At 35.9% G+C, this 16,285-nt stretch overlaps 1 protein-coding gene and 1 long non-coding RNA gene across 4 annotated transcripts in view; both read left to right on the top strand.

Annotated features, from left to right (window-relative positions):
- The first annotated feature begins 1,884 nt into the window (after positions 1-1,884).
- Positions 1,885-7,284, top strand: LOC118645879. 3 transcript variants are annotated; one of them, XR_004963521.1, is made up of 4 exons: positions 1,885-2,592; positions 4,439-5,040; positions 5,652-5,704; positions 7,210-7,284. It is a non-coding gene; the product is annotated as an uncharacterized LOC118645879 (long non-coding RNA). The 3 variants fall into 3 exon arrangements; XR_004963522.1 differs by lacking the exon at positions 5,652-5,704 and having other exon boundaries at positions 1,890-2,592; XR_004963520.1 differs by lacking the exon at positions 7,210-7,284 and having other exon boundaries at positions 1,891-2,592; positions 5,652-6,853.
- A 592-nt stretch (positions 7,285-7,876) lies between these two features.
- The window catches only part of LOC105838359 (potassium voltage-gated channel protein Shaker), an 88,262-nt gene continuing 79,853 nt past the window's right edge, over positions 7,877-16,285 (top strand). The window contains exon 1 of the mRNA XM_012683871.3: positions 7,877-8,180. Coding sequence (XP_012539325.1) covers positions 8,008-8,180 — 173 coding nt within the window. The 5' untranslated portion in view covers positions 7,877-8,007. The remainder of the gene's footprint in view (positions 8,181-16,285) is intronic.

Genomic DNA, 16,285 nt, shown 5'->3' on the forward strand with positions numbered 1-16,285 from the left:
TCGAAACTCTGATCGCATTCGTCATTTTTAAAAATTAGTAACAGTAAATTGTTCTCGTATCTGTATAAAATGTAAAAAAAATTTTTCTTGATAATTCCTATAATATTGATCTTCTAGTTTAATAAATCTTTTTTATGAAGTAGATACTTTTTTAAATCTTTCTCTTTGCGAGAAAAATCTGTAAAAGGAAATTTAGGAACTATATAATAGCACATAAAATATGAAAAATTTACATTACTTTTATAAATTGTTATATTTTATAAATTATTATATTATACTTAAAAGTAAAAAAAAATTTGCCATAATTAAATCCAATTTATTAAAAAAACTTTAATAAGTACTATTGAAAATAAGTTGTTTTGTAAATATTTTTGATATGGATATCCAATTTTTCTATAAAATATCTGATTTTGTATACTGATGGAATGTGTTTCAGAGAGTAGCGTGAGAATCCCGATGATCCCTAGAGATTCGGCAAAATGGGTTGATGTTTAGTATTCTGGCGGCGGAAGCGATACATACGGAGCAACGTGTAAGTTGATATAGTGCATCACGTTGATAGAGTTAGTCGAATGGACAAATGGATAGCAAGATAAAAGGATAGTAGATATATAGTGAATATATTATGTAGAAGGTTTATAAAGTCTATACTTTCGTGGTTTCTATTTTCTTGAAATTTGTATTTATAATGTATAAAGTAAAGTAAAAATCGATATTAAGCATGGGGGATATTTATAAGTTCTTTATCTAACATGTTATCCGGGGAAATCTTCTAAGATATATGTTCACCATATAACACATGAAATTGTTGAGAATGAAATGAATGAATTTATTCATTACTGTTCTCGGATATGAAATTATGAATTGAAGTAAAACGCATGATTATTTATGATTTTTGCAATTAATTATAATTTATTGATTAATAGATAATGATTAAATGTTCAATACATGGCTATTTAATAAGCAAATGTATTTGTAAAAATAGATTGAACGAATAGTATTGAAAATTGGTAAAGGCACAAATTTAGCTAACATTTCTAAAACCTCTTACTTCCGATTTATAATAATAATTTAATGTACATTTTATAAATATTATAATACATATATGTATATATTAACATAATAATTTTTAATTAATTTGCAACTATTGATAATTGTTACTGTAAGATTCAAGATTTAGTTGTTACAAATTTTGAAGACTATATATTAATACGTATACATAAGGTTTTACCTTAACTATTGAATTGATTTAATTTTACCTCAACTACTAAATTGGTTTTTTAAATTAAAAAACAATTTAGTGTCCTAAAATTATCTGACTTTTTAAAATTGCGATTAAAAAAGTAATTTTTTTCTCAAAATTCATCTATTTCTCAAAATTAGTTTTTGCTTGTAAGCTTTTAACAAAAGTACGATAAATACGAGTTAGGATTAGCAATATTGAATCATGCTGTAGGTGATTATGTGAAGTATTAACTAAAAGAATGACGTAAGTCTGAAGTGTTACCCAAATTGTCATAGAATCAAGTTTAATGAGATTTAGCCTGAAGAAAGAAAATGATAAATATAATTTTTTGACATTTTCCTTGTATTTATTCGAGTCTTTCGGAACTCCTTTTTCTTATATTTTACATACAATCTGTGTGTCACAACCTGCTGATCGGTCCATCTTTTTTCAATTTTTTCTCGTAGCGAAGAATGGCAGGGTCATGAGGGCATATAACGGAGGGTGTACGACAAGCAGCGGCGGTTGACGATGGCGTTGCGTCGGGGGGTTAGGAAAGGGAGGTTTCACCGGGAAGGGATGACGAGAGGTAAGCGCGATGGGAAGCTGGAGTATAGGGAAAGCAGGGAAAGAGGGTGAGCCGGTAGACCGGCAGGTAGTAGCTATAGGGTGGAGGGCGGAATGGGTAGGCGGCTGGCGCGCTCTCGACCAGGGGGTGGCGCGCACAGGAGGTGGCAGGCTCTGCTCTGGTGCGTCAGAGCCTGCAGTGAGCCCGGCAGTGAGGCGAAACGTTGGGCTCCGCGCGGGAGTCTCGTGGCCGCCCGTTTCTCTCGAGAGTCGGGGTGCCTTTTCCCACGAACCATAATTTACGCACGACGCCACGATACCCCCTGCCACCACCACCACCACCATCACCCTTCCCCCATCCCGTTTCCTATTCGCCCGAGTCCACTTTCGCCAGCATCCCTCATCAGTTCGTCGTATCGGGAAATTTCACGCACTTTCGGCTAATTTGTGGTAAAAAGCGCGCCGGCACGCACGCACGACTTTCGGTAGGCAGCCCTTCTCAAGTAGTTTCGGTATAGAAAACTTTGTGGTTAGACCGCGCGATAGTCATGGGGCAATACGCCACTCTTTCAGTGTTCTTCCACGATGAAAGGGATTGTCTCGCGGGGATGCGGATACCCCGTGGATGGCACGCGGTAGATGCTGCGAAACCGGCCGGAAGACTTTAACGCTTCGATCGAGCGTCGAACGATGCCGGTCATCGTTCGAGATCGTCGATGATTATGAAATCTTTTTTTTTTTGGTGTCAGGATGTCATTAATTCGCGGATTGAAAGCCGCAAGAGTGTGTAATTTCCTATGGTAAATGTTTTCAGATCTCTATGTGTTAATATTGAGGAGTGCAAAGCTTTTAATTTATTTAAGATCTATTATGTTAGATTGAGGTATTGCATTTTCGAAAACGATTTTACGCGTGAATCCTATCAATTTGATAATATATAACTTGTGAAGTTAAATATTAGGATCGAGGGATGTGTGAGAGATATTATCACTTACATACACAATGCATATATACATACATGCACGGTAATAAATTAAATACTTTTCTTGAACTACTTATCAGGATATCGCTAGATTACGCGAGGCTGAATAAGAAATATCATAAATAAATTTCTTTAATTTTTCATAATATTTAGGATTTGCTCTAAACAGATCAAATATTCGAGTGATTTAATATTTTTAACTGCGGGGATATTCAATGCTAATGTTTTTGAAGAACTTTTTGAAAAAGAAATTGAAAGTCTGCTAGAGGAGCGTAGTGTCTTTAAGGTCGAAAGTTCACGAGGACTCCGATTGCGGCTGCTCGTACGCGTGACTGATTTCGATGATCTCTGTGGCGTTAACGATCTATTTAATTTTAATTACTCAATTTAAAAGTTTACATTAAAAACTACATTTTCTTACTTTTATGCTAAATTAACTTAACTATTCGTTTTGCCTTTATATTCGGTTACATGATTAATTACGTTGTGTTTTAATACAAAATTATATTCTATTACTTTCTATAGAATGATCATTGTTTGAAATTTATTAAGAACATTTAAAATTTACCTGAAAATTATAATTTTATTTAAATTTTATGATTCAATCATTATTAAATGTATTGAGTTAAGTGACAGGAATGCGTAGTATCTACTATAAGCGAGTAATATGTTTAAACAGATTAATTTTGGCCTGACATCGCTGTTGATAGTACGAGTTTCTCATAAGATCTCGCCGAATAAGAATGAGCTCATAAGTCTGGGTTAGAGGTCATAGGTCTGTCGCAAATAACTGCTACTTCATTGAGAATTTATAAGAGATTTAATTTTAGATTTTTAATTGTCCCAATTCACACAGTTTTATCAACGTTCGTTTCAATTCACTTAATCGGGTCCAATAACGTATCGACGAGGGTATCGATCGATCGCGATAGGGGATGAAATTGGTCTACCAGACCTTATAGGATAACATGGATTCGATGCGGAGGGATGCCGCGTGTGTTTCCCTTGTCCGCGAGCTCTCTCACGCACCGCCAATGCGGCTGAGATCGCGCGATCCCATTGGCTGCTCCCGTGCCGTGGTGTCGGCGATGGGTACGTCCAGGTTCGACGCTCGTGCTCGACCGAGGTGTGCGCGCGTAGATTCTCGCATTTCCCTGCGAGTAGCGTTCAACCAGTTAGGCCAGGCAGGTGATCGCGGGAAGAGGACGCGTGGGATTTCTTCAGGACGCTTATCGAAAGTCAGCCCGAATAACTGTCGGTTGTATGAATTATCGCGGTATCGATGATGTCGACAGTTCGTTGACTTGCGTATAGTTATTTTTATTTCAAGTTTGCGCGAGTGCGAGACTGTGTAACTAGTGGGTTTAGCGAAGAGGACAAGCATTTAGGACTTGCAAATTTGTAAAATTTCAAGAACCGTGGAAACAGCTTATAAATAAAAATAATCTTTGATTTAAAATGTTTGAGAAAAGATGAAAATTATCGTTATTAGGAATTCAAGAGACAGTATCTGGAAAATTTAAAAATTTGAGAATTTAATACTTGAAAAATTTACACTTCCTTGTATACTAATAAAACGGTACTATAGCAATAATATAATGGTTCCTGGATCTGTAAACAATTGTGATATAGTATATATATATATTGATATGAATCTTCTTCAGGTCCATGAATCAGTATAATTATCAACGAAATCGAGTTGTTTAGATGATATTCGAAGCAAGATTAAATTTGTTATTTTAATAAGTTACTGGTAATTGCAACAAATAAGACCATTATTAGTCTATAAAAGTCATTATCAGCTTTGTACCAATTTATTGACCAATCAAAGCCACTTTTTTTTCAAAATTAGTGAAACTATATTTCACAAGTCGTGCGTACGTGCCGGTCTCGTGTTGCTTTTGGCTCTTGGCCAATAAACGAAGGAATGTGCGAATTCGAGAAAAGCAATTGGAAAAGACAGGGATGGATTAGAGAGTGAAAATGGTGTTTCATCAGTTAGAGAAAAGAAGAAAGCGCGATCTGTGGCTAATATATCATGTGACGTGATTATTTTGTGATTGTGTGTAGCGAGAGGCGATTTAATATCGGGCGTTATCACGTCGGCTGAGGGAAAAGCGAATTCTTCAGCTGTTCGTGTTGTGAGGACGACGAGTCCTTGGGCCCTTTAGCCACGTTCTGAAAACGAGCGAAAGTGCAGTGTGCAATACTCCTTCGAACGCCGTCGCCGACTGCACCTGCAGGGGTGCATTGATCCGACGGTGAGGTGAGAAAGGGGCGGTAAAGGACGGGGGAGAGAAGGGCGATCGAGTCGCAGCGGTATCCTGGAATTTGCGCAGGACGATCGGGAAATACAGATCGTGTCGGATTTATTCTAATTTTTTGGGATTGGTTCGCTTGATAAATAACTTTTGTGCTATTTTTATAATAGCACATAATAAATACTCTTATGATATTCTTATTAGATAATACTAACATGACTTTGACAAATAGCACGTAATGCATTTTGCAACAGTTTGTACAGACAAATGTTTGAAATTTCTCAAACAAAGAATCTCAGTTAACATGTTGTATAATTTTGAAAAATAATATTCTCTCATTGACCAAATCATTGCAATTGCATTGACTGTAAATTTAAATTAATTATCTTTTTGAAATGTACTTTAGTTGGATATTTACTCAAGAATCTTTTCAATACAAGCAAGGTCGCGATAAACTTCTACCCTTTAAATCATCAAACACATTACTTCCGCATTATATCTCAATGGTCAATTTATCGTACTTCTTACGCTAGAATTCTCCCATACTTCCCTCCCATGTGTGCGCGCGCGCGTGTGTGTATGTGTATGTGGTTAGCTTTATCTTTTCTTTGTACAGAAAAGTCTCACCATCCCAGACGTGAAAGTTTGCCACAGCCGCGTCGTTGGTTGGTGAGTTGGCGAAAAATATGTCTCCAGTAACAAAAGCGCGTTTAGCAGCGCGACTTATCTCTAACAGAGCCTCGGCCATTACCACGCCAATTTCCAGATATTTTTAAGGGGATCAATAGTGGACTGTTTGCGGTTCTTATGCATCTGGCACACGCGCGCCGACCAACATGCAAGCGCCATGGGCATTTTTTTTCACTTTTCTGCCTCTTTGAAGCGTTTGATCCTTTGAAGCACGCCTCTTTAATTGCTTAGTCTATGAAAAATATGTTACTACCATGTCCATTAGAAGTCGCGTGTATTTGAACTCTCAGAGGTTGTGATTAGCCATAGATCTTTACTTTTTTCTCTTTTATAGTATGGAATAATTTTTCACTGAAAAATTTTGCCATTATTGATCGAATTTTCTTTTGTTCAGAAATGTGTATCAAGATCCTTTCAGACTAATTTTCTAAGCTCGTTCTAAAATATTTAACATTCATTATGTATACGCGCATAATCAGCATTAGGCTCTTTCATTTGTATCTGCGTAATGTAATTATGATTACAAGCAATTTGCAAAGTAATCTCGGAAATCGTCGCATGAATCTTTTTTGCATCGAATGGCTGGCGCGTGATGTTTCTTGAGAGGGTGGAAGTTCCTACGTTTTTCCCTCCGTTGCAACCGTTTTTTCCGGCTTAGCCTCGTTCTTCCGCGATAGCACCTTTATTAATAGCGCGTCGCAACAGAAACTAAGTATCTCCTGTCGTTGAATAAATATTCATTTTTCGCACTTTCCACAGCCTTCTAACAAGTGGCTGATAAACCTGCTTAGTTATTGCTCGAATTATTTTCAAGAAAACTTATTTACTAAGTATTATACCTTTCGGTAATAACAGCTTTACATTAAAAATTACACTTAAAAATGAAAAATCGAAAATTGCTTTAGAATATTATACTTAATATTTATTTGTTAAACACAATTACCGAAAATATTTATTAATCAGATCGTTTTATCATAAACGCTGTGTAGTAGAATAAGTTTTAACAAACATGTGTAATTATGAGGCTTTGCTAGAAAGTAATTCTAAGTTTTCCCTCGTTCTTTCGCAATTCTCTCTTTAGTATTAAAATGATGGGAAAAATTTTCTTGTGTGAATAAAGAAAAAAAATTCGAACAATCTATATTCTTTTCGAGGTTGAATTGTTACTTTTACGATGCTCTCATTTAATCTTCAAGTGAACGGTTTAAAAATAAAATTCTACAGTTAGAGTTAGACCTTTATTTCAATTTAAAATTAGTCAAGAAGCAAAATGTAAATGTATCATCCATGTTTTTTAATAGTTACTATAAAAATAACAATTAAAAAATATTTTATTGACTTGTAACCAATACAGTAACAATTTTCAACGTTAAAAATCTATGAACGATGATCACATCGTTTAAAAATCTAGAAAGAAATAAAATTTAACGTAAAATTTTTTGAACAATTTTATTGAAAACTTCATTATACTTATGCATTACTAGCACATGAAGTTGATCGAGACTCGATTGATGTGCTTAATCTCTAAAGAGAACCAATCCCATGAGTACGCGAAAGAATTTAAAAGAAAATGTAAACTTTTTTCGCAAAGTTCGACGTATCTTGACCCGCCAACTTAAGTTTGCCAACTTCCTTCGTTCAGCCAATGGTTTAACATTCATCGTAAAAGGAAGAAAAAAACGTCGAAGAATAACTCGTCAAGAAATTCCGCAGACGACAGTGATGTTTTAAACGTCGCTGTAAAATCTAGCGTGAGGAGAGAAGAACGCGAGTGCAGGTGCACAAACGGAACGGTGGTGGTGGTGGTGGTGGTGGTGGTGTTCAGGCGGGGAGTGCGGGGCCAACAAAGCCTTGTAACGAAACGAAGGATTAGATGCTGGAGGTGCTCGGGGGCCGGGCTAGGGAGCCTACGGGGCCGCGCAGGGCACCTCGCACCTACCCAGGGCCAGTGCAGCTGCAGGTGCGCCGTGTGGGCCCCCGCGAGGACGTAAAGATCATCTCTGTGAACCAGCTTTGGGAAGACTGGAAGGATTACGGAATTTGTATCCTTGAGACGCTTGAGAGCTCTGAAAGGAGCCAGGCACGTCCCAAGCTCTTCGCGTGGTACTCCCAAGGCGCGAAGAGCGAGAAATTCCCGTCGGAAAGGATTGATCCGACGGGACAGGACGAAACGGAGAAGGAGGAGGACGTTAGTCCGAGTAGACGGCCGTTCGCGGCCAGATTCGAGTACAAGTCGGAGCCCAGATCGGGCTCCTGCGTAAGAAGCGAGGCTGGCGAGCGCAATGTGGCAGAGCGGCGGCATGGGCACCCATGCGGCCAACAACCCGTGGATGAAGTTGATGGGCATCGTCCACAAGGAACGGAGACATCACGACTCGGGGTCCACCGCCGCCGCTGCCACTTCTGGGGTGCAGGGTTCCGCGACCACCGGCAGCAACGATCGGACGCTCAATCAGTGAGTGCATTCAACTCTATTAGAAAATCTCCTCTCTTATTATTTTTATTTTTATTTTATATATATATATATATATATATATATATATATATATATATAAGTAAAATAAAAACAATATCCGTAAGTGCGGGCACACATATATGTATTTCAAATTAAATACAGACGAAACGTTTATTGAGCATCGTGTGCATGAAGCTGAAATTATGTATAAAAGAATACTTATTGAGATGATTTGCTGTCAAAAGTTTTCGTTTGTCGAAATGACGAAGCGTGAAATGATTGAAACTCGACGAGTTTGATTTGCTCATTGAAGGGTCGACAAAAGCAAATACGGCGCACCGTCGAGAAAGAAGGAAGCAGTCGATCTGCGCAGGGAGATCGAGTTATAGACACGCTCATTTCCTGTCATCCTCCTTGAGATACTTGATCGTCTTACTAAATCCTCGCAAGTGTTCAGATCTTACGAGAAGAGTGACTTTCAATTCGACGAGTCAGCTATCGAGTAGATCTAGTAGATATTGGTATTCGCTGTACGTCGATATGTTACGTATCTATTTTTGCTTTGTAGTTTTATTTGTGTTTTGCAGCTCGAATTTTTTAATTCTTCACTTTTGCATCTTCCTTGAATTCTTTTACTTATATATTGCGAAGTTATTTCAGATTGTAAGTTCTAGTCCTATAGATTAGTTTATAATTGTTAGAAAACCTATAGATTCAGTCTTGTTTTAGAAATGTAGTCAGTGTGTGATAATCTCGATAGCGCGAAGTAGGCCCGATGTGATGTTAACAATAGAGAAGCAGTCTCCATTTCGTTTCTCCATTGCTTCCATTGTTCTTCCGTTATTGTTTCAGTTACTCTGAATAAGTTTGTTGTTCAGAGCAACCATCAGTGTATTGCGTTTGTACACTATCATCTATCTTCGCGATTCGTAAGTTTCTCTGGTTTTCACTCACTCTTTGTTGACGCTCTCATCAAATAGACTTGTTAGTCACAGTACGTCGGGTAATGTTCCCTTTTGCAATAATACAAATAATATGGACGAGATAGACATGATTATATCAGCTTATTAAAAAAACATTTCTGTAAGCAATTTTAACTCGCCGCGAGGAATTTCAACGATGGCGGAAAGACGTTGAGAAATGCCCTTATGCCTAGGGATTCTTGAGAACACACAGTCGTGTTTTAGATGAGTATTTGAGGATATTGTATACATATTTTCATTTATTGTCGAAGAATGTCATTTATTTTTTTATGACAATGACAACGTAAAAAAACGTTAGTTTTATATTGAGTAATAAAAATGATAAAACATTTTGAGAAATATTATTTAATAGAAATAAAATGTGAAAATGGGATATGGTGATTTGACTATTAGGATAACGATTAGGGTAAATTAGAGTATGTTGGCCATATAGAGAAGATGGCCAATAGCTATAATTTCTCCAATAATCGCTAAACAATGTGCTCTTGCAATTATTTTCAAAGATAATCGATATTTATTGTAGTTTATGTGCGTACTAATTGAAACAACAATATGTATTATGGATATTGTATCATGTTTTTACTTTTGACTGCCTGCAAAGTTTTTCATGTGTTTATTAAAAATTGTAACAATGTCGGATAAATATGTTTTAAATATAAAAAAAAGACTTTTTTAAAGATGATTTGTTCTTAAAATAACTTCAACTTGAACGCTCGAACTGAGATTGAATTTATTATAATTATGATTTAGTAATAGCTGGAAGTGATACGTAATGTATCGTAATATTCCGTTTTTTTTTCGCGCCTTTAACGATTGATACATGATGCGCGGGTGGACATTAATATCGTATATCATAGAGAAAGCAAAAGAGACTACAAGAGGAAATTGTACGCTTTTTCTTTAAAAAGCAAGTTGATCGGCATATCATGTGATATGAAATGTCGTGAAAGCGTTTACTGTTTTACAATCTTACTTTTACAAAGTGTATTAAAAATTCTGCAAACCTTTGGATTTGATTTTATTAAGACTTTGGATTAAATTTTACTAATTTTATTTGATTTATTTATTACTAGAATTTATAATTATTTTAGCATTACTAAAAGAGTGCTAAGATAAAAGAGAAAGATTGTTAGATTGTTCTTGCCGTTGGCTGTAAGTTAGTGCGATAGATGTGAATGCTAGATACGCTTAAAATGTCCGACAACCGATAAATTTGTCACATTTTGCGGTCGGAAAGTGACAGAAGCTGGAAAATCACATTTACCTACCCATACTGGCAAAATTAAATCGAAGCGCAAATCTCTCGTTTCACATTTGTCTCTCATTAGATCTTGGTGAAAATGTATGCACTTGTCCACACTACCCTCGGCTCCGACATTGTCTATTATTTTCTCACAAACGCGGTTTCGCGCTCATTGCTGTAAAATTGCAATTATTTAACGTCCATTCATTTATATACAAACGACAATAACAGTATTCGTGATATTAATGAAATATAAATGAGAAATTTAAAATATTAAATATTGACGTAAAAGGATCGTACCGTTCTTGAAGTGAATCGTTCAATTCCAATCAAGTTTTATGTTATAATTGATTTAATATGATTTTTTATTAAAATTTAGACTGCAAATTTAAGAAAAAAGGTTTTTTGAATTTTGAATCTTCTTGCTTGGCATGCATATAATCAAATGAAAAGTCGCAGACATCAATATATGCCGTATTAAATAATTCAAAAAATTTATGATAGTTAAGACTTACGCTATCTAGAATTTGTCTTTAAAATATTCTTTTGCTGTAAATAAATTTTATTCAATTTTACTTTGTCTTGAGAATTTTTCTTTTTATTATGACGTTCCAAGATTCGTCGCTCGGCGACGGCCCTTATGGGGGAGAATTTGTTTTCTTTCCGGCATTTTTCATGTAAATTCCTCGAAGCGAATTCTTTTTTACGAACACCGCTTGATATACATACATACTAACTCGGAAAGATCACAGATTTTTAAGACAAAACCTCATTTACGTTCCTATAATGCTTTTCTAGCGAATTGCACTTTTGAAATTTGAGATCTGATTTAAGCATTTTTTTACGGATGTGTGGCCAGAATAAAATGATAAATGGGCCATGTAATTGATATATGGTTAATAATAGCACGATTGCATTTTGTTACTATTATATATTCTGTTATCGCGATCAATACATCCTTGCAATGCGAGGAGAGTAATAAACGCGCTATTAAAGGTGTAGCACACGCACAACGAAATTGAAAATAGTCGAGATACACGCGAAAAATAAGAGAGAGAACCATATCAATATATTCATCCTGAATTTCTTTTCTTACGAAATCTTCTAATCGCATTTAGTAATAACCGCGTAAAGCAACGTATGATACGCTCTTTCTTATACAATAATTAAACATATGTTCTGAGCTCACTTGCTTGAAATGTATTGACCTATGTTGGAAATTAAGTATATTCGAAAGTATAAATTCTAAGCAATAAACGAAGAAATAACTTTGCATAATATATAACATTTATTTTCACGAACTATTACTTTATATATAATCTTTATAAAATCCGAAAAAATTGCTTCACCATTTGACATTTCGTAAGATAATCCGTTTATTCACACAGCTTATCGCCTATGCCTATGTGTAAACGTAATTATTATCTTCTAAACGCAATTATATACTTTTCTACATGAATTCATCAAATGACAAATCGACTTGCAGAATAAAATGTATGGTCATTGTTATGTCATATCATCATCAAATGTTTTTTTTTCTCTTTATTTTTATTATCAACATTAAAAATGATGATTGTATCGTATTAGTAAGATTATCAGACAAGATTGAAGATATTGTAACATACCCCAGGCAGGTTATCTCAGTCACATTTTTCTTTCTTTAAAATGTTCCTTGCTCTCACAAATATATCTCTTCTCCCTGTATGTACATTGTACAATTTAAGAAGAACATTTCTCAAACAAACGTAAACCTGACAGTGTCAATAAACATATTTCTTCTTGATCACTCACCTTTCACGGTTTGCGGAAGCCTGTCGCGTGGTATTTCGCAGCAGTCTAGCGGTGGCTTCTGTCCGTTCTTATTTAGAAATGACAGAGGTTTCTAGTACAATTTTTAGTGACGCCGAAATAATTTGTCCCGACTAAATGGCCGAAATAGTAGACAAAAGCGCGTCTTGAAGGCGGGTACTTAGCGTTTCTGGCGTAAGAAGCGGTAGCCGGATCCTCATTACGTCCATCATCGAAACGAAAGTTGGTCGGCTGAGCGCGATGAAGCTTTTCTGAATCCGACCCGCACTGGCTAGACCGTATCTTTTGTCTAAGCACCTGTTGCGATCCACTCGGGACTATGCGAGAGCGAAATTGCGCTACGTTATTCGCTCTCCGGCACCGGATTTAGCCATTTCGAATGCATATGCTTCAGCGCGTATTCTTTTACACGTTTAGCGCAAAATGCAAACTAATGTAACTTAACATCATTTCACGCCGAGATCTTTGTGTGTGATCTTCATGTAGAGAAACATGGATGAACATGTTCACTCTAAATTTTAGAGCTAATAAATGTTGATTGCCGTCTGCGAATAAATTACGATTTGCTTCTCTTGAGTGGATTTAATACTCATGTAAACTTTAACTTCAATGTATACGATATTCTTATTGCATCTAAATGAGATGTCCTCGTATTTCCTGGCGTAATAGCGCGTGCATGTAACGATTTCTGTAGATAGGTGCGATCTACATATACGTGCATATATGTAGAGTATGCGTGAGTATAACAGGAAATGTAAATCACGGGGCGTGATACTTCGGTAACCGACACGAGAGAAACAATGCTGACAAGCGTTACCATTCGCAATCGATAAAATGATTTTCCAAACGGCATTTTGTACACGAAGAAAACATATACTTATACTTTGAAACGCTGAGGGTGAAAATAATTCTTTAAAAAAAGAAAGAAAGAAAGAAAAAGAAACGAGAAAGAATCGTTTCGGCATTTATAGAATTGCATTTTTCTAACGCGATGTTATAACACGTATGGTCGCCTTCAGAAAGAGATACACGTTCGCAGTTTCTTTAAAAGGGAAGAAGCGAAGAAATGTATCGTGAATGCGAAATTGCGACGAATGGATAACAGAAAGGGTGAAATACTGGTGGAAGCATTCCGATGCCGAGGTGATGCGCATAGGCAAGCGTGAAGGCGAAGGTGGGCTTTGTGGTGGTGGTAGCCGGTGGTAGAGACACGCACATAGATTTGACTGCGGCCGCGATGACGTTAAGAATAACGAACGAGGCCGAGGGCAAGAGCGAGGCTGTGACCCGACACTGACTCGTAAGCTTCGTTACTATCATTATATACCGTAGCTATATAGCATGCCCGATATAGTTTGTAGAAATCCGGTATAGTTTCTACGTAAAGTCTGTGCGAGTCTGTCCGCATGGTCGTTTTGTGCTCTTTAGCGGTTCTCAAGAAACCAAGTAATATCTTTTATCTGCTGTTAATCTTAACGATTGTCTATCTATATAAGCAAAATATTATTCACTCAATGTTATGATATTTGATAACGAGTAACAATCTTGAAACACAGTATTTGGTATTATATCATAATTAAGGTAACATCAATCAACTTTTATATAGTTTATTGATATAATATTTTAAAAATATTTTTGTAATATTTGAAGACCATACTATTATTATAAGTTCTACATTTTTTTAATATTTATATATGGGAAGGAGAATATTTAGAAAATACAAATAAAACCAATATTGATAAAATATTTCCTGTTTATCAAATAAATATACTGTCCAGGTATTTCATAGTTTATATAAAAAAATTGCAATAATAAAAGTAACCAAATATCAATTTTAATAATAATTTCCAAATATATTCCATATATTTAATATACGTTTAAAATATAGACATGCTTAGTTAGTTTTTTGTTACTTTGTTTAAAATACAAGTTGTCAATAGAATAACATGCTGTAGAGGCGATAACGATGTGTCTAACATTCGAGTCTTTGTAATCAAAGTGCTTATATAAGAGCATTTATTTTAAACAATAATGAGAATCGGAATTTTGTTTGCGGTGACTCTTGGAGAACCCCTGATGTGCAGGAAGAAACCGGGCGCAGCAAACCTTTAGCACTACCTCGCGCCGATTCACGGCAATGCGGTATTCCTATCTATGTTTAATAGACTGCATAGGCGGCGGTTACAACGTCGCTCGTGACTGCGTGTCTTCCATAAATCCTACAAAAAGCAAAGAGTAGGATAAAAGTGATCCCTATAGTTTACATGCCTATGTTAGGTTACAAAATGTGTTTGTACGATACGTCATTGAATCAATCTGAATGAATGTGATAACGCGACACTTCAGTAAAACATCGATATTATTAAAAAATAATATTATCTCTCTCTCTCTCTCTCTCGCTCTCTCGCTCTGCTCTGCTCTGCTCTTGTCTTCATTCTTTATCTTAGCGCAGAAAATGTTTCGTATACTTGCACGTGCTTTAAATATTAAGTTTTACAAGACTTCTTAGTGCAGGTCTGGAATACGTGACGAGTTCTTCGACTGTTCCTTTCGTGTCCTCCTCGCATTCACATTTTTGATTTAAGGTTTCGTGAATTTTTATGTCCTACACGTTCTATGTTTCTACACGTTCACATTGAATGCTTAGGAGAATATGTATTATCTATACAGCAAATATACTTTTTTTTATTAGTTTTATAAATCATGGCAGTATGATAAATGCATATTAGTTTTTTTCAAACCCATGAAACTTTTATGAGTAGAGCTGTTTTCAAAAGTTTTTTAGGTCGCTGTGCAGCTGTTTTATTTCAATCAAATAGAACACATCGTTGCTACGTAATATAATACTGAAGTAGATATCGAGGAATATATAGGATTTATCGAGGATTGGATCAGTTAAAAAAATTTTTTGTTTCTTTTGTTTTTCTTTCCTTGAAAATGTTTTATATTTATAAAATTAAGGTAAAAGTTAAATTTTTATATTAATGAATTAAATATAATATAGAAAAGTTGCCGCTTTTAATGATAATAAAATAAATATTATCTTGAAAAATAAACAAATCACATATGTTGCTCTAATATAATACCCACAAAGTCGTTTCAAATAATTGCGCACGCACGTATGTATGTATGCATGTAACGTGTTCAACACTGTATATAGTAATATAATACTGTGGATATTCAATAGCCTCTTTCTATTCTTTCCCGTGGGAAGTAGGCTATGCACAAAGCAAAGTGTTGTGGCAAACTAATATTGACACATCGTCACGGATCATATAGCATAATCCTCGGTTTCAGCAGCTTGAGAATCCTAGCGTATTCAAAGCCACTATTCCTCCACTAATAGCAGCAAAAAGAATAAAGTAATAAAGATAGTCTGTTAGAAATGATTTAATCAAGATAATCGACTATTCTGTGTTTAAAAACAAAGTATTAAATAACCAGTTATAATTTATAATAAATAAGCAAATTAAATAAATGTTTTAACACATAATTGATTAATCAAAAATAATGTGAATAGTTAAGGAAAGCGTAGTAATATAGAGTAATCTTATTATACTCTAGCTCCTAAATATTCTTTAGGACACATTGCTCTCTTGAGTTTTAATGGTACTTGAGAACAGTTACCTAAATGCTTCTTCTGTCACACGAGGGACTAAAATTTTCGATTAGCCTGCTACGGGCCTCAGTGCGGAAATCTTTGCTGACACTTCCGAATGCGGTCACCACTTAACTTAAGTTCCCCGGTTTCAAGACTTGAGAGATCGGTAAAAGGGTTGGGCGAGGTTAATCCAATTACCCTTCTCTCTCGTCTATTCTTCGGCCTTTGCTATCGCAGACATCAGGAAGCAGCTTGCCAAATCACTCACTAGTAGAGTCTGAAAATCGTAGAGACGCGATTATTATAACGTGCCACGTGTTGCTGCGTCGCGTGTAACATTATTACGAGGCGATTATGTACCGAGTACGGAAAAGATAAAAACTGCTAATGATTGCCGCGTGAATCGTGTAACTATTTCACGCATGCCGTGTAGCGACTGTGCAGGGATGTATTGTGAAAAAGTCATAGA

The sequence above is a fragment of the Monomorium pharaonis genome, chromosome 1 (assembly GCF_013373865.1).
Source record: "Monomorium pharaonis isolate MP-MQ-018 chromosome 1, ASM1337386v2, whole genome shotgun sequence".
Lineage (NCBI taxonomy): Eukaryota > Metazoa > Arthropoda > Insecta > Hymenoptera > Formicidae > Monomorium > Monomorium pharaonis.